Source organism: Agelaius phoeniceus, chromosome 1, assembly GCF_051311805.1.
Source record: "Agelaius phoeniceus isolate bAgePho1 chromosome 1, bAgePho1.hap1, whole genome shotgun sequence".
Classification (NCBI taxonomy): domain Eukaryota; kingdom Metazoa; phylum Chordata; class Aves; order Passeriformes; family Icteridae; genus Agelaius; species Agelaius phoeniceus.
In genome coordinates this window covers 131,107,809-131,126,991 of record NC_135265.1, presented here as the reverse complement: position 1 = coordinate 131,126,991, position 19,183 = coordinate 131,107,809, and the positions used below count along the sequence as shown (strand labels likewise).

Below are 19,183 nucleotides of genomic sequence, written 5' to 3'. Positions count from 1 at the left end.
GGTCTGTGCTCTGGGACACACTCTTGTTGCTGAGCTGCCCCAAACTCAGAAAAGCAATTTTCTTCATAGTGCTATTGTTTGTAGCAAAGCTACTGGCTTTTCAAAAGGAGCCAAGTGCCAGTTCAGTGCCATTTGCTACCTTTGTTAAAATACATGTGTTTTCATTTTCTTAATTCTTTTGTCCCCTGTTGAAGTTTGCCAATTAAAATCATTCTCTGTGTTGCATTAGGTGACAGTGCAATGAACCAAACAGCATTTGCAGCTAAGGAAGAGCAAATGCACAGGGAATAATAGAAGGAAAAAAGCTCCTTCTATATTTCTACTCATTTTGGAGTTGATTCAAATGTCAACACTGAAATGTTTTTGAAAACAGAAAGTCCATGGTTTATGTCAAAACATTGTCTTTCCCTTTGTTAACCAGGAAGAACAAACAGAGCTTTTTTTTAATACCTGTATTGCTTAAACCCTAAGTGATTGTTACTGTAAGGCAGGGATTGTTTTTATATATTTGCTGCATCTATTAAAATGGGCCAGCTCTTTCTTTTTCTATTCACACAAAAGGATTTATGCACACACAGCAGTTTGACAAGGATTAAGCCTCCTATTATTGACAAATGCTAATGCAACTCTACTATAATTATATATAAACCCTAATCTAAGTATGTGTAAAACTGTATTAGGGTACTCAGATTCTGTGAGATGTCTTTCTAAATCTTAGCATAAATCAAGTATGTACTGACTAAAAAAGATGTTAGAATATCAAAGTAAATGTCTTTAGGTAAAATTTTTTCACTGTTCTTTTGTAATGATCTCCGCCTTTAATTTTGGGGCAAAGTTATTTTTGGAATGTGACAAGCTAGCTATTTTTAAACCCTCCTACATTGATTCCAACCATATGAAATACCTGGATATTCCTTTTGAGCATATGTCATCATAAAGGTAATCCTTACAATAGCACACAGAAGCCTGGTCTAAGTTCTCTTTTGCTCCAATGGTGTGGATGTGTTTTGTAGTGCTATTGTGTTTCTGGCTGGAGTCTGACAGGGGAGGGCTGGCAGCATTTTTTAAATGCTGTCCAAAGCAAGTGCTTCATATTTATTAGTCTCTTGGAGGAGTATTTTAAAAGTCATGAAACTATTTGTTCCTAAAAGTAAATTATTGCACGTACTGAAAAGTGCATTGGTGTTCATGAGCCATAATCCAAACAGCACAAGTTGACTTCTACATGTCACAGCAATCATTTATGAAGATATATTACTTCTTTGTGCTGCCATCTCAAATTCACTTCAAATGGAGACTTTGATTTAATCTATTGAAAGTGAAGGCTGACTTCCACAATAGGGGTTTGTGAGAGATGCATTGAAGAACTGACTGAAAATAGTGTGTGGGATGGCAAAAACAAGGGAAAATTATTATGCATCTTTACTTTTCTGAGGTGATTGCTTTAGTCATGGGAAAGCACTTCACAGACTGAACGTGTACTTTTGGGATTTCCATAGAAATAGTACCTTACTGGAACTTCTCTCAGATGCAGAGATCTCTTTACTTACTACTGCTTTTTAAGGTTTATGCATACTCGTTCTTCATTTCTTTTCTTTAAGCTTCCTCAAAACATCACTACATGCAAGTTTGTCTAAATGGTCTCTGCATTGCAGTTTTTCTAACAGTGAACAGTGTTTTTTTTTATACTGAATCAGCTCATCCCTGAAAGGACAAGTAGGTACAACTGCTAGAAGGAACAAGGGTGTGATTTTTGTCTATACAAGAGCACTCTGGGTCACAGCAAGAAAAATAAAAATGTCTTCCTGAGTTCCTGAACTTTTCCTGGTATTTGTAGGACACAATCCATGGATGTGTCTTGTAATATTTCATGTATTGAAAACTAACCAACACTTCCTTATTCTTAATTGTTTCTTCATTTCTCATTGTTTGCTTAGCATTTGAGAAAGGCACTGCTGATTTTGAACCAGCAGTATTATGTGCTGAATGCTCAGTTCTGCTTCTAAGCTGTGGGATATTGTGTTTTCTTTGTACTTTGTGGAGCTGACATGACAACACAAAGAGACAGCAAAGCATAATCCTTCCAAGTGTAATCCCAGTGAAAGAAAACATAAATAAAACCACTTGTATTCTGGCATTCCTTTTCCCCTTCTGTTGTTTCTGCAACTTGGCACATATTCCAATAAAACTATAGGAAGAAATTTCTCTATATTGAAGAATTGTGCAATAGTTACCAAGAATTTCTTCTCTTTAAAATCAAAATTCCATATAGAATATGAAAAGAAAAAAAAAAGATTTTCCAAGTATTGTAGTGCCTCTTAAAATAACTAACTATAGCAGGGTGTTGGGGTGTGTTGATGCTACTTTTGTTGATTATCACTGAAATTCAGTGTCAAAAACCACCTTGAACAGATCTGTCCCATAGGCCTGTAACCCATGAGAGCAGATGCAGGATTTCAGGAGCCAGCCTAAATAAAAACCCCAAAGCTGGAACTCCTTTTGCAGTTGGTTACCACAGTCCTGTTGATTGGCATGGGACAATGGTTGGTTTGAGCCCTTGATCATTGTTACTAAACTCCAGCTGCTCAAGGGACTGATGGTTTAAGTTTGTGGTGCCTACTCAGGTTGGACACAATTCAATGCCAATGTTACTGTGGGCATTGTTGGACCACCTTCCTAGTGTTTGCTGGTTTTTAAAAAAATATGCAATGTATTTCCTTCCATTAAAAAAACATTGCTCAGTATTATGAAACTGTAAGCCCCAGGATGCAGACAGACTTCTTCCTTGGATGCTAGGAGAGATTCATAGAAGAAGTTTTATTGCATGGATTCAAAACAGTGAGTTGTGTTTTGGGGGGATTTTTCTACCAGCAAAGTTATAAAAATATAAAATGAAACTTTACCTTGAAACACCTGTGTGTAAGCCTTAGGTGTCTTTTTAATCTTTTGCCTTTTGTAAATGTCTAGTTTCATTAGAAAAATAAGCTGTGTGCATTATAAAGTAGGGTGGCATCCAACATTCTGGGTGTTGAGTCCAAGTATTAGCACCAAAGGAGATAAAAGTTAAGCCAACCTCAGATGTAGTACTTTCCATGTAAATATACCAAAGAAATAGAGATATCAGGCATGGTTTATTTTATTAAGCAGTGATTTGCAGTAAGTTAAATTCGCAAGAGCTGGGATATTTCTAGATGATGTTTCTATCCTCAAAATGTTTGTCTTTAATGAGAGTATGTAAGTTCTGTCATAAATGTAATCTGCCATTATCATTTTAAGGTTCTATGAAGCTGTGTAAAGTTCAAAAGGTTATGATATGAAAACTTTAAACTCTTTTTCTCAGGAAATGTGCATTATGTAGTTTGAGATAAGCATTTGTTTTGAATTATTTGAATTCAAACAGTACCCTTCTTCTGCTAAGTACTCCTAAGTCTAGCAAGGTGCTGTGTTATAGTAATTAATCTGGACAAAAGCAGAAAGAACTGTTCAAAATCTCTATTTCCTATCAGTTTGAAATATGATCAAGTGAAGCAGCTGTAATTGTTCTTAATAGACTTTTTTGAAAAAAAAATCATAGTTTAATGAAAAATGTCTCTTCTTATAAACCTTAAAATACTCAGAAGGCAAAAAGTCATGTTTTGGCAAATGGTTCTTTGTAAGGAATATGGATGAGACATACCTGCTCTGTTATAGCAACATGGTATAAAGCCTGGTCAATAGTGTGGGAAGAGCAAGCTAAGTGAAAAAAACCAGGAAATTAAAAAAAAATTACAGATCTCATTGCCCAGCTGTGAAGTTCTTCCTTGGAGACCAGAGTGATTGTCCACACAAGTATTTCCATGAAAGTCAGTGGGACTACTTGTGTGAGTAATGGCTTGGGATCCCCAGGCTCATGGTAAAGTGAATTCAGGAAATAAGCACAAAAATGTTGGGAGAATAACTGCCAGTGGGATTAAATTTCTCTTTTTCCTTTTAGGAATCCATGGATCATCTTTAGTCCTTGACATAAAAGATTTCTTACTTAAAACAAGTCTCAAAGAAAGAGCGAAATCTCTGATTGGCCCTTTTTGCTGCTCTGTTAATGTGGAAGCCAAGTGGTGTAAGCACAGTGGTGATCCTGGCCCAGAGCAATCTGTTCCAAAAATCTACATTGATTTGAGAGGAGGACTGCTGCAGGTCTGTATAAGATGCTTATGGTTGTGCTGTTGAGCTGGACTGGTTTTGGATTATTAAGTTTTCAAAAATAAATTTCATTAAAGCCTTTGCATCCTACAACTAGTTGTTAGGTTGGGGAGTTTTGCATGTTTGATTTGGGTGGTTTTTGTCTTATCTTATAAAATAAGTATCTACTCTTTCATGTAAACTATTGATTGAAAAATTGTGTACTGTGTTTTCGATTTATTTTTTTTTTAATACTGCTTAAACCCTGTATTTTAGCTGTATGTGTGTGTTCCTTAAAACTACTGGATCAAATTACTAACACTTAATATCTAGGGTCATGTTCTGATGGGTGTGTGTTTGTCTGTCCATGATCTACGTGTCTGTAATGCCTAGAGGAAGCCCTAAGAAGTACATATCCTTTCCTTTTAAACTTACACGAATTTCTCAGGGGAGTAATTGCAAACTGTTGTTTGTAACAATTAATACTCAGTTTTCCGTGCTATCCTCTCCTTTTTGGAAGTGCCCACAACTTGAAATCAGTCCAGGAAGCTTGGGAGTTCTTGAAATGAAAAATAGATTCTGTGGGGCTTAAACAAGTGGGCTTTAAGATATGTCTTGTTTTAATTATTTTTATTATAGTATCTATACATACCAAATGTTTTAAAATAAATACATAAATCAAGTATATAAAACACTAAAAGGAAATTTTGACGTTTAATTGTGTAAGTAAGTTTTTTCCCAGAACTGGCATTAGAAGGTCTTAGAACAACAGCACTGGAAATAGGGTTAATCAGATAATACAAATTTAGAAAAAAAATGTATCTTGATGAATAAATAAAGTCAGTTTGTTTCTTTACTCCTTTTTTTTATTTGTTTTTCACAGGTACTTGGCTGACTACCTGTATGTGTTGGAAATAAAAAGCTTATTTTTTTCCCAAAATGTTGGGGTTTTACAAGTACCAAAAAAGAATCTATAAATCTCAGGAAGCCATTTATTATTAGAGTATAATTAGGGATAATTAGCTTTTACAGAAGATCATTAAGTGTTTGGTCTGGCAGAATAGATTTGAAAATGCTGACAAAATCATTAGCAGTTCTGTTTCAAATTAATTTATTTATGGCTAATGATTTTACCAGCTCTAAACATGACCTCACCTATCACTGTCACTTTGTATTGCATCAGAACCTTGAGAGCTTATGTAAAATCAGGGCCTCATCTCTGAATATTGTAGTAGGAGTTCCATGCCCTGGAGTTCCCTGCTGCTTACAAATGAATAAAAGTGTGAGATGGAGAAAAATGTTCATCCCTCCTCTGTCAGTGGGGAACTGGGGCCTCTGGGATTGGCTTAAGGGGACCAAGCTCCTTTGAGGTGGTGCTGGAATAGGTGTGGGACCCCAAGACCAGAGGTTCTCCAGAAAGCACAGTGGAGATGCACTAAATTCAGGGGATACCTGCCTAGGCTGGGAATCTTTAGCTCAGGACTGGCTGTGGCTGTGTCTCAAGAGGGTCTTGGTTTATTCTGTGGGCTTACTTCTAGATGCAGGGCAAGAAAAAAATCTGCCTTCTTGCAACTACATTCCTTTTAGGCATTTTTTGACTTTTTTTCACATTTGAAAATTTATATTCCCCCATTGAAAAATTTGCACTACTCTTTATGTGCATACCTGACTTGTGTGCTTCACTCACACCCTTCCCATGACTTTTAAGTTACAGTCTGGGCATTTTGGTTTCATCCCACACTGGTACCATGTCTAATTTCTGTATTGCTAGTTGCTTCTTTGTCTTCTCTGGTGCTTCAAGGCCTGCTTCTGCAAACGAAATCTAAAGTAGTTGTTCCCATTAATATAATTCTGTCAAACAGGAGTTTGATTTGAAAAAAGCAGCAATGCTTGTCCAAGCTGGCAGAAAGAAATGCCTTCTTGTCTTTTATTTTGCTACAAAGTGTGCAAATCTTCTGGACTTTGCATGCCCAATTTTATTAGATATTTTTCTGTATTTCTGTTTTAAACTTCAGAAATCTTAGAACTTTTAAACCTCACTTGGAGGACTTACAGAACACCCAATTCATATGCTTAAATTTTGTGCTTAAGATGATCTTTCATATGTCTTCTGTGTCACATTCTTAGCTGTGTCACTTAGTTTTAAATGTATTCCAGAATTCCAGTTCTGGAGCAATCTCTTTGAAGAGTTTAAACTTTGTATCTTTAAGGGTTTTTTGTCATGTCTTAAACTGAGAAACCTGTGACCAGTGCTAGCATTATGTACAGTTCTTGAATATAACATTTAAGATCTGTGGTCTTCCAGGCAACCTCACTGTGCATTGTTAAATGGTAGGAATTAATGTTTTCCTTCAGATAATGAAAAGAACACATTTGACAAATAGTTTTGTAAGGATATTTTGTTGCTTCTGTCCTTTATTTTAAAATTAAGAATGCTTGCAAGCAATTAAGTTGTAAGTAGAGCAGACTCAAAGCCATGTAAAATTCCTGTTGTTTTTGGGGAGGTGTTTTTCCCTTCAAAAATGGCTGAATATTTGTATGTAATTTTTTCATCTTTTCTCTCTCTCTCTTTCTCTCTCCTTTTTTTTCTTTTTAAAGGTTTTCTGGGGTCAAGAGCATTTGAACTGTTTAGTTCTTCTCCAGGAGCTTCTGTGGCAGTACCTGACTAAAAAGGGCAGTGTAGAGACATTGATACCTGAACGTCCACACCCAACATGTTTTTCTGCAGAAAGGAATCAAGCCTCAAAACCTGAGCATTCCTCAGATGATCTGAGAACAGGACTCTTCCAGTATATACAAGATGCAGGTAAGAAGGATATAATTTTGGCTCTCTTTTTTTTTTTCCTTTTTTTTCTAGGTTATAAAGTAAAAATAGTAGTAACCTATTAGACATTACTTGCCTCTTACAATAAATAACTATATTTTTTGGAAAAGCAGTTGAAAAGACATCTGCTAGAATTTTAAAAAAATACTTTAAAAGGCTTTTTTGATTTCTTTCCATTAAGCTGTAATGTTTTAAAAGTCAGGGAAATTGCTTTTTTATTTTCTCTCCTTTTGATCCCGAGGGATTTCTTTTTAATCACTTTGGTTTCATAAACCAGCATGTTTCTTTCTAGAAATTGCATAACAGATTATAGCTTTCTTTCATTTGACAGAAGCACAAAAGCTGCCCAATGCCTATGAAGTTGTGTTTTACAATGAAACTGAGGATAGTCCAGGAATGATGCTGTGGAGATACCCAGAACCCAGAGTGCTCACTCTTGTAAAAATTAACCCTGTTCCTTTTAATACCACTGAAGACCCAGATATTAGCACTGCTGACCTTGGAGATGTTCTTCAGGTGGGTAACGAGTTTTCTACTTTCAGTAAAAAATGGAAAGGTTACTGCTGTAAAGTGAAAGTTTTCAAACTCAGATTTATTAAAAAGGAGCACAAAACAAATGTCAGGAGCTCTATAAAACCAATATGGGTACATTGCACAGCTTGAGCATATCTTTAGTTTCAAAACTACTTGTATAAACATTTTACCCACTTACCTCTGCAGTTTTTATGTTGCATAATAAGCTATAGCCAAGTTTATCAGGTTTAGTTTGTGAGCATAGAGTTTTTATTCTTTCCTTTTATGGTTTCATCCATCAGTCTTTGCATAAAGGCTTCATTTGGTTTGAAACTGAAACATATGAGGAAAGACCTGGTCTGAAATTTCCAGGTTCTAGTGGAATCATTGAAGTAAAAGCTCCAATCTGGCTGTTCTCTCCTATTTCTGTGATGGCAGATGGCTGCACTGCTCCTAGTAAGATCCACAGGGTAGGGGGAAAGGGTCTGGTTTCTCTCATTTTACCTTGAGAGGGTTGAAGTGGATGGTGTGGTTTGACTGTGTGAGAGCATGGAACTTGTCTTTGAAGGAAGGCTGAGTGCTGCAGTCTCCATGCCCCAAAAATAGACCATACCTCAAAATTACACTGATCCTTAATGTGCTGGAATTTTTGCTTTCTAATGTATGCAATTGGGTCATTACATTTTCTCCTGTCTAGTGTAATTCTTTTTAAATTCACTTATTCCTTGCATACATATTTTGATTTTAGCTCAATTTTAATTCTGGTAATCTCTGTTTCCCTTTTGTACTACAAATTGGACCTGTCATTTTTTTTAATTTCAATCTGGTTGTTAATCAGAATAGTGTTGTGAATCAAGGGAAATAAATATTTCCCAGTTCTTCCTATTTGTCCAAAACTGTTGAATTATATTTCATTATTGCTGTGATGTTAAAAATTGCTTTTAAAATTGAATTATTCACCAATATGCTTTGAGTTATGAATAAGTAGGATAATCTTCCTCAGATAAATGGTATAATGTTATTACCGTGCACATGCTGTTGGTGAGATCATGTAAGTGTCCTGCCAATTTCTTTGCCCTCAAGACAGCCAAATGTCAGCTCCTTTCAGTTACATGAAAAGTAGAATTAAATGGAAAAAAATCAGCTCCACTTGGCATGAGGTTTGAATCAAAGATCAAAATTGTGTTATTGTAGGCTGTCTTGATGACCTATTAGGTTGCTATGAAAGCCAGGATTTCGCCTCCTTTCAGGCTGGTATTTTTGGAGCACAGCACACCAAGGTTTTGGTTTAATTACATTACACTCCCATTATAGATAGCAGACATCATGAAAACCATTATGTATGTGCTTGTGGAACGATATGACCCTGTCCAAGGGGAATACCAGCTCTTCTTCAAGTGGGCATACACAGCTGGACTTTCAGTAGCACACAGGTTCTGCTTTGTGCTTCCATACAATGGTGCAGAGAAGAGAAGATCCAGCTCACCATCGTTGCCTCAGAGAGCGAGAAGCACCCAACTACCAAGGGTCAGGTCCTGTCAGCCTCTTCTGACATTCATGTAATTCTTCAGATTTCTACCACCAGAGAAAATATAAAGATACCAGCCAAATTAGAGGACATCTAGTCAAAAATTCTGCTTTGGGCCCATGATGTGCAGAAATGCCTACAAGAGGATCCACACTTTGGTTGAAAGCTATTAATTATAGTAGTAATTGTTGCCTGGCTCGAGGTGGTGATTTATTACATTTTCCAGAAATGGCCATACACCTGATGAACAGCCATTTTAAACATGGGCAGTGTGCATTTTTCATTAATCTTAACAGAGTTATGTGAGTGGAATAAGTAATGCAGAGAAAAAATTTAATTTCTTCAAGTAAATTGCATTTACTAAATACTCATATCAAACTTCAGATTATAATTGAAGTTAATCATGAGGCCTTTTATGAGCTCCACTTTTTCCCTGTGTGAATACATGTTAATTAATGTACTGGGGATTTAGTGCATATGGAAAATTCATTAAATACAAAGAGAAAAAAGATAAAGCAGTATTTATTTTATTCCATTCTTGAAATGAAACATTAGAGAAACATCTGCAAGCCAAAGACTTTAGCTTTTTTGGAAAAAAGGATCTAAATTAAAAAACAATAATGATACTAAGCTATATTAAAATATACTTTAAAAACTTTCCCAGGATTGTGGATATGTTCAAATGCAAGGAGGACCCATAATGTCCCCAGCTGTTTTACCAGTCTCCCTTAATCCTCTCCTTCACAAAGATACAGTCAAAGGTGCCCTTCTGTAGTTTGTCTTGAATTTGGGGGGATTTTTTTTCTTGAAGTTTTCCAGTTGCATGTTCTTTCTTTCTGAGTAAGTTGCTATGACATTTCATCTAGCTTTCTGTCTTTGTTAAACTTTTAGCATAACGTTTTAATCATGGGTAGGTTTTAGAACTCTGTGTTTTTATAGCTATTATTCAAATTCCTGGAACTTGCAAAAGCTTCACCATAAAGAGAATTTTTCTAAATATTGAAAGTGCGTGTTATCTGGTACAGCCAAAGGATAGAGAACAGCTTCAGATCATAAGAGTTGATATGAACTATATTGTTTCTGTTGAACCTTGCCTTGCTCCTATTTCTGAATTGCCCCAAGAGCTGTTTTCTTGTGCTTTACCTTGTGTTTTTGCAAAGGGAAGCGGTTTCGGTGGTCAAGTTTGTAATGCTTTGTTTTTACAGTCCAAACATTGTTGCTTTTATTTGTGGGGGGGAACAGGAAGAACTGATGTCTCTGCCATGGCATACCACATGGCATTTCTTTAGCAGTTTGAAATAGAGCTTGGATCTAATAGTTTGAAGGAAGTGAGAATCCTAGATCTGATTGCAAGAAATTGCAGCAGGATTATATTTCTTTGAGGAGGTGGAAAGTATCGGAATTTGTTCTTTTCCCTGTTTAACAGACATGGCAAACATTATATAATCTTTAAGTCCTTTTTGTCCCATTTTCACATGTTGTAAATGTCCTTCAGCTCTGTGTGATTTACCATTCTTTCAGATAATTAGTCTGTGAGGAAACACCTTTCAAAGGTGAATAGTGGTATTGATGTGAGGATCATATGACCACCTCAGGACTAGAGGGAAGTCCAAACTTGGAAAATTTTCACAAAATTTTTTCAAAAGGCAAAAAGAATGATAAAGTAGCAAATCCATTATTTTTAAAATATTGATGATTGATATATATAGATAAGTTAAAAAAAAGGGATACTCTCTGAGACTTTTTCCGTTATAACAGATGAAACTTAAATAATTCAACTGGACTGCTGGTAAGAGGAAGTCTTGTGGTTAAAGATGAGCAACTTCAAAAGCCAATTTTATTCTGTGCTTAAAGAAAGGCATGTATGTCTTTTGTTCATGAACCAGAGAGAAATAACCTACTGATCTTGCTCCAAAAATTTAGTTACTACTACATTTAGGTCCCAGATAATTTCTGTAACAAAAGCTGTGCAGGTGTTTATAAATTTGTCTCAGTGAGTATTCACATGTGAAGACTTAAGGCATGCCACAGTTTCCCAGTTTAACATTAAACTATATTCTGTAAGGCAACCAGCTCATCATTACAGGGCAAAGGTCTTCTAATTGCTCTGTGATGGCCTTGTGGTGTGGCACCACTTGAAGTTGGAATCTGTGGGCAGTGATGATTCTCATTCATGTGTGAAACACATGAAATGTGTTTCACCCAGAACTTTGAAGCATGGTAATAGCCTTCAAGCAGATTTTGGTTTAGAATGTATGTTGAAATGTCTCCTGCAGAGATATCAGAATTGTAGAAGATACATGAGCATCTTTAGGAACAAGAATGGGCTGGACAGTCTCAATTTCAGAGTAAGGGTTTCATAGTGTCGCTCTTAATCTCCTAAATGATGAGGGCATTGGCTTGATATGGCTACTAGGACAGTTGAAAAAGAATTATGGCAATTTCCTCCATTCTGGTTGTTCTGGTTGCCTTGGAAGTACGGCATTGGGATGAAAGGAGTAAGAGTAATTTCTGATTTCAGACAATAGTTTATTATTATGCAGATAATTCCACTGTCTCAGAACATAAAGAATAATTGAAGAATTTATTCTACATCATAACAAAGACCTGTATTCCGGAGCTGTTGTGTGATACTAAACTCAACTGTGCTTTTACAGTTCCTTGGATCTGTCAGGTCCATATCTGAGAAAGGAAAAGTCATCTTCATTTCTGTGATATTTTTAAAATTCAAAAGATGGAAAGCAGGAAAAAAAAGGAGAGAAAAATCTGTTACTGATTCAGTAGTGACTTTCACATTGTGCAGATACAATATGAAGCTAGCTACATTTAGATATTTAACCTCAAGGAAAGTTCTGTTGAATATTTGTGCTGTGGGGCTTAGAACTGTACTTGCACTGTGTGTCTAGTTTCCCCAAAGTCTTCCTGTGTCTTCCTGCAGTCTTAAGAATCTCAGATTTATGTTTATCTTTGCCTGTGATGTTGTTATACTTTTCTGATGTAATCTGGCTTTTATTTTTATATCATTTATCTTTACCAAGAACAAGGTTGACAGGTTTAGGTTGGCAGGGGAGAGTAAAGATTGGGTGGGGCTCACCAAGGTAGGAAAACAGTTCATATGCCATCAGGGAAATACTCTGCTTTTCTGTACAGGCAGGTGAACAGGACACACAAAATATCTCCTGTACAGCTGGAGGCCTGTTTTTATCTAGTGAACCTTTTACAGAGATTCTCATTTATTTTCATTCCATTGTAGAGTTATCTTTCCATTGAGGGATGTTGCTGGCACTGCCCCATATCTCAAATAAAGCTATGTATTGTCACAAGAGCATTTACCCAAGTGGCATGAATTTAAAAGCAGGAGAAAAACAGATTTATCTAATCAAAGTAATCATACACTGTGTAGTGTTCCAAATTCTGAGTTATCTGATTTAGTTAAGATGCATCACTAACACAGACTTAAAATTCTTTCTCCTGGATTGTCATCCAGTGGGAGATGCAAGCTGTTAAACAAAAGAAAGATAAACTACAACATTTGCTCATTTCTCCAGATGAAGTTAAAATAAAATATCTGCTGAACTATAACCCTGACAGGTTTCAGTATTTGGGGATGTTTCCCTTGTGTACCTGCCAGGACTCCTATTGCACGCACGTGTAGTCAGCATTATAACAGCTGATGAAACCATGAATGCGTGCTGAGGTCTCCTTTTTTGGCCTTTCTTCTTTATGTAGTGTCCTAAGATACAGAGCACAGGTTAAAAAAGTGGTGATTAAATTAACCAAATCTCAAAGTCTACTGAAGAATTTTTTAGGGCAGTGAGTATAGTTCTGAGGTTGCAAGGGCTTAACTGGGATTTAATAAGGAAAAACTACATTAAAAAAACCACTGTGGTAAAATTCACACAGAGCATTTCCAAAGGTGGTGAAATCTTTTTTAGGAGAACATAAACTATTTCCAACTTCAAAGGGCAGGGATTCAAAAAATTGTCTGTTACATTGCCTTACATACATGTGCTATTTAAATAAAGCATTTGCAAACTTGCTAGTCTGGAATCTGATTTTTTCAACACTGTCATCCAATAAATAGTCATATTCTAACACCTTGTGGCTGTTTAAACAGTGGCTTAAGGAAGCATGAGCTTAAGAATGACTGACATTGGACCTACTGTAAGTCATTATTCCAGGAAGGATTTGACATGACAGTCAACAGGAAAAGAATTATGATCAATGTCAAAGACATTAATTTTTCCTTTTAACAGAGAATACCTCATTTTTGGCTGACTCTGCTTCCCTTTTACTTTTCATTCCCTGTTGGGGCTAAAATAGTCAGCTGGGCATTTGAGAGTCTGGGAAAAGTGCTTTCTGGGAAACCACAAATTTTTGATTTATTTCTTATATTCCCAAAGCAACAACTATTTTGGAAATCCAGATGATTTGTGCGTGACAGGTTAGTGATTTAAGTTCACGGTGTTACAAGATAATAAGCTGTGAAGTTCAGCCATGCTTCTTGATAAACCTGTTGGCTTGCAAGTTACTGAATCTTCTGCCACACAGTTCAGTACTGTTGTCAAATAATGGCACTTTTTAGATGGATGAAGAAATAATTTGTCTGGCTGTTGTGAATTGCTCAGAAGGCAAATTTGGTGTTTTGTCTGCTTTTTAAAGCTTACATTTCTTGTTAATTCTACCTTTGGATGTTATTCAAAATTACTGTATTAGTCATACTACTACTATATAAAGATTCTATACCAATTTTTTATTATTTCTCTACTTTGCGAAGAGTTGTAAGAAACTTGAAAAGAAGCAATTATTATTGAACATACCTGATCATAAACTAGAAGTGTAACAAGTGCCATTTATTCTAATGTAAGTAACCTCTTTCTCAGCAGTAGATGCAGTGTTTCTGTTTGTGCATGAGTACAGAAATGGGTGCTGGTCATCACATAAACAGCTGGTCTGTGTAAGACGCCTGTAGGTTTGTTGTAGCTTGAGCCACTTAAACTTCAGATGATCTGCAGGCAAGCAAATTTTCTGATCTGAGTTTTGCACCTTTTCCAAAGTTCAGACTCTGTCTATTAATTATAAGTATTGTCTTCATTTTCTTGCAAGGAAGGAAATAGGGACTAAAGAAGTTGGAGTCTTAAGCAGATGTTGAAACAGAGCCTGTTCTCTTAGGGAATTCCAGCTTTAAATATTATTTGTGAACTTCCTTGCCTGAGAATAGGATTATCTCAGACTTTACTATTTTGTTACTGCTTTGTGTGTGTATAATCTTAATTATTTTGCTGTGTGATCTTAGTGTTCCCTGCATCAAGATGAGACTGTATCGTTTGTCCTAGAGTTTCCCTGTGCAGTCTGCAGGGAGTTAAGCGTAACTTGTTGGGAATGTTAATGGAAGTTGTGCATAATTTGCCTGTGCATCACAGTGAAATTTACCCTTAGGGGTTACTGAGCCAGTGAAAACTCTACCGAGTGCCAGAGGACTGACGAAACCATCAGATTATCCTAATGACAGATTTACACTCTGCCTGTGTTCTGTACTCTTCCGATTTTGTGACTCTGATTTATGAAACTCTGCAAACCCAAGTCCTTCCGGCTGTACAGTGACTTTGTGGTGCTTCTCATAGGAGTCAGGCTTTGCTGTGGTGAGAATGTGTGGTGAAAATAGCTCATATACTGAAAATTATAAGATTCATCTTGTGTTAATAGACTGCTAACTTCAATGGTCAGAGGTGACTACCTTTCAACCTCATAATGCTTGTATTATTAATAAATGCTGAAGCCTAGAAAATTAAAAACCTTAAATGAAATGTGGTAGATACTTCCTGTATCAAAAGAGACAATAAAGGGTGTTGGAAGAATTAGGTGAATCCCTAATGTAAGATCTCCAATCTGTATACTTTTGTTTCTCAATGCCTGAAACAATATATTAAGAGCTAATAAATTAAAGAAATATTGTTACTTTTGCTGTTCAGAAGGCAAGTGATCATCACATAAACTCAGTCTCAAGGTGAATGTCAATTAGTATAAAATTTTGACACTTAGCAGTACATGATTTTCCTGTTTAAAGTTCTGCAGAAATCACAGTTATAGCCCAGCGCTGTTCTGTGCTTTCTTTAAAAAAAAGCTGTTAGTGTGTTCAGAATAATTTTTCCATAATGAAAAAAGCCAGTATCTGTGACAGATTACATTACTCCACACACCTGCATTTGCTCTGAACCTGCTAGCCTGATAAATTGATAAGTTAGTCATATGTTGTTTTAAAAAGGCAAAGAATGTAGTTCCTAATAAAAGAATGCTACATATTTCTTCTAAAAGGTTAAAAAGCATTTCTCAGGGCTCTTAAATTACCATATTCTGATACCAGGGGAAAATAAAACCTGGGCTTAGAGTCGTGTTTGTACTTAGAGGGCTTTCCGGACAGGAAGGCAATCTTGATGCAATTCAGTAAGCCACAATACCAGTGGGGCATCACAGGTGAAAAAATTGCAGCTGTACCCCTCACCACAATGTATTACAACTGTACAGTGGAATATTTCCTGTACAGAAATAGGGCTTGGTTAACTTTGTTTCCCAAGAGTAGATCACATTAAAATGTTATAAAATCATGATTTCCTGCATTTGAATACTTGTGGTTTCTCAACTGGTTCCAATATTACAAAAGGTTTTTTTATAGCTTCTATTAGTTGAAGATGTATAGAAGCTTTTTTCCAAAGTCAGCTAAAAGGAAGTTATGTATTTTTAAAGAACAACTTTTCTCAGAAGACAGGAGTTTTCTTTCACATCTTTTCATTACAACTCTATTTGATATTTATTTTATAAACTGCAGGACAGATGTAAATTTAAATAAAATGAAATAAATATACTAATAGGACTATTAGTATATATGTTTAATGGAGTTGAAAGAGCCATAGTATATATTATTACTCAGATAGCAAAATAGTAGTTATTTTCATTAGTCAGCCAAAGACCTCAATATAGATAAAGGAAAAAGTTAAATTAAGCAGATGTTGCATATTAAACTTTAGAGTGAGTATTTGTAATTTAAATGTCCTAACTTTAGGACCAAATTTATTTTTTAAAAAATTTGAAGAGAAGCAAAACAATTCTGAGAAGAAATTATATGACATAATTTTGAAAAACATCTCCAGCTGGGGTATCTGATTATTCCAGTGTTGAAAATTGAGAGTGTACCATAGTGGAATATATTTTATTGCCTGAAATATATAGGTATGTAACATTCAAACTGCTGTCAAAATACAGAAAGCTGTAATGAAAATACAAAGGAGGCTGAGGTGGGTGGGACAGCAAATACTTTGTACAAGTAAATAATTTTAATCCTAGTACTACTGCTAATCCTGAAACTACTTATATGAGGCTATATTTTTACCTCACTGTAAGTCATCTCTCTTTTTTTGGTAGTTTGGTTGTTCGGTTTTTTCCTTCATGAAATGGGGATATTGGTGGTCTGTAGCTGTGCCAGGAAAGTCTGTTTTCTACAGAGATACGATACAATCTTAGTTCTGAGGAAGGTTAAAAAATATTATCTAACAGGCAAGTGGTTTGTAGCATGATTTCACACTGTCAATCACACAAGATACACAGGAATGTGGATGTTGAAGTATCCTACATTTGCCTAAAATGTAGGTGTTCCACTGGTCAGATTGAATTGTGTATGTTGTGTGAACCAGGCATATTGCAGCATTCTATTTAATATTATTTTTCTTTTGAGCATATTTTCTACATATTATATTATTTTTCTGCAGAGTTCTTTTTGCTAGTTTTATATAAATAATACTTCAAAATCAAATTTAAAAGTAATGTTTCTGGTAGGTATTGCCAAGACTTTTTTCCTTATAAAAATCTGCATAAAACTTTTTATTTCCTGCTACTGCAACTTCTGTTCACCTAATGAGAGAATTATATTTTTAAGACAGTTGGCCCTAAACCAGTAAAATATCTTAATAAAAGAATAGCTTTATTACAGAGCAATCAGTTTATTCATGCTCGGGAAGCTGAAGTAAAAATTGGAGTCTGGCTGGTGTCTGACTCAGAGTTCTAGTTTGTGTTGTGTTCTGCCTCATTCACTGAGGTGGCCCTGCTTGGAGAAGATAAAACACACACACACACTTCCTGTCTTCTGGGTGCATTTTTTTGTGCAGCAGTTGTTTCTGGACCAAGAATAGCTGAATTTCCAAGAGGAAGCGCCCACGATCTGAGGGACTGAGATTCAAGAAATGAATGTATCTTCTGTAAAAGCTTCTTTTCTAGCAAATACATCAATCAAAAGGAAGCATCACTGAAAGAAACATTAGGCACCCAGCTGTTAATATCTATCTTTCTTTCTCAACTGGACAAGATCTGTTTTCCAGCCTGAGATATTTCGCATGTATTTAGTTTTAAAGTTCACATTTTTATACTGAGTTTTAAAATCATATGCTTCAGTAGTTAATACTGAAGGCATAATACTTTTATACAGCCTTCATTCAACAACCTCAAAGTAGGCTGATGGCTGTAGCTTTTTCCTACAGACAAAAAGATGTTTATGAAAAAGATGGGATTAGTTAAGAAATGTAGATATTTTAATTATTTCTCTCCTAGCTGGAAATTATATCCATGTCTGAGACCTTTTAGCATTCTGACAAAATGTATATTGAAAAACAGGTATGATCATTTATGGTGTCATGGCAGGTTGGCAAAGTGCACTGATGCTGGCTCTCTGCTCAGCTGTAGAAATGTACCTGTAGACAGATAAGTGGTGTGCACCCAGCACTTTTCAAGTCCAAATTAGCCAAGAACCCCAAAGCTGGGAGGATAACATCAGGTCACAGGAAAGTATAGAAGCATGTCATCATCTTGAAATTCTTTGAAAAGCACTTAGGGGTCAACACTCATCTCTCTATCAAGTCTTAATATTACACAAAACCACTAGTGGGGAAAAGAAGTATCTGTAAAACACAATTAACAACACAGCAGTAACAGGCTGTGTAGCATTTCTTGACCCCCTAGTTTCCAAGTAGGAAATTAAATTATTCTGGTACTGGTAATGTGTGACACAATCTATGATGAATAAGAACAAACACAATGACATTGTTGTGCTTTAGTGGGACTACTTCATGTTGGTTACTAACATGATACTGTCTTGCTGATAGGTTAACAAGTGTGGAGGAAATTACTTGAAGTATGCAGGGTTTTAAGAGAATTTTCAGGTTTGTCATTGTTTGGCCTTTTTTGGGGGGGGGTGATATGTGTGTTGGAGGCTTCAGCTCTGCTCAAATCAGAGATGTTTTTCATATGTGTTAATGTAATATACATGAAAATTTTTGTCTTAAAATAGAGTGAAACGAGATTCAGAGAAAACCAGAATCTGCTCTCTTCTACCTAAAAAGATTTTTGCTCCAAGGCAATTAGTTCTGAACAGTTGTTTGTTTGTGTCATGTACTTTGCCAGTACACCATTTTCCTTCTTCTTCCAAACACTGCCATGCCATTTTCAGATCTCCAGTGTCTACATTTCACAGCAGTAAAGAGAAAAAGGAGCAGCCTTCGGTTTCTCTGCTTAGAGTTTGGACTGTTTCATACAGCGTTTCATTTCTGCTTCTAACCTCTGTTGTTAAACAGAGATGCTGCTGAAAAATAAAGCATTTGACGGTGGTTTTCCTCCCTATTGCCATAGTCATCCTTCTAAATAAGTGTGTTTGCCACAGTGTGGGCTTTTCTAGCAAAACAGAACTTGGAGATTCTTGGTTAATCTGAGCTCATGGTTAAATAATACTTTTATGCACATTTAAGTGACAGGTGAATACAATCATTGCAATTAAAACTGTCTTTGAGAGCTATGGAAGAGGACAAAAAGCTGCAGAGAAGTGTCTGCTGGAGAACTAAGCTTGTTGTTTAGCAAAAAAATTAAATTTGCTTTGTTTGTGTTTGCTTTTATAGAGGCAGCCCTAGTGGTCACATTTTCTAAGAGGTAACAGTTATATGAATTATAGCTTAGGTTTTGTTCAAATATTTTGAGGTAAAACCATACTTAATTCGACATGCAGGGAATTTTTTTGTTGCAGCTAGTTCACTTATTCCCACTGCTAATGACTCAGTTCTGGCATTATAACCCCTTTCCAGGCTTTCACAACTATTATTTTTGGCAGCTGATACTGCCCAGAG

At 35.9% G+C, this 19,183-nt stretch overlaps 1 protein-coding gene across 5 annotated transcripts in view; it reads left to right on the top strand.

Annotated features, from left to right (window-relative positions):
• Positions 1 to 19,183, top strand: part of VPS13B (vacuolar protein sorting 13 homolog B) — a 434,757-nt gene that overhangs the window by 348,202 nt on the left and 67,372 nt on the right. For all 5 annotated transcript variants that reach the window (XM_077187531.1, XM_077187521.1, XM_077187524.1 and 2 more), the window contains 3 exons: positions 3,974 to 4,173; positions 6,757 to 6,964; positions 7,314 to 7,498. In XM_077187531.1, the coding sequence (XP_077043646.1) occupies positions 3,974 to 4,173; positions 6,757 to 6,964; positions 7,314 to 7,498 (593 nt within the window). The remainder of the gene's footprint in view (positions 1 to 3,973; positions 4,174 to 6,756; positions 6,965 to 7,313; positions 7,499 to 19,183) is intronic.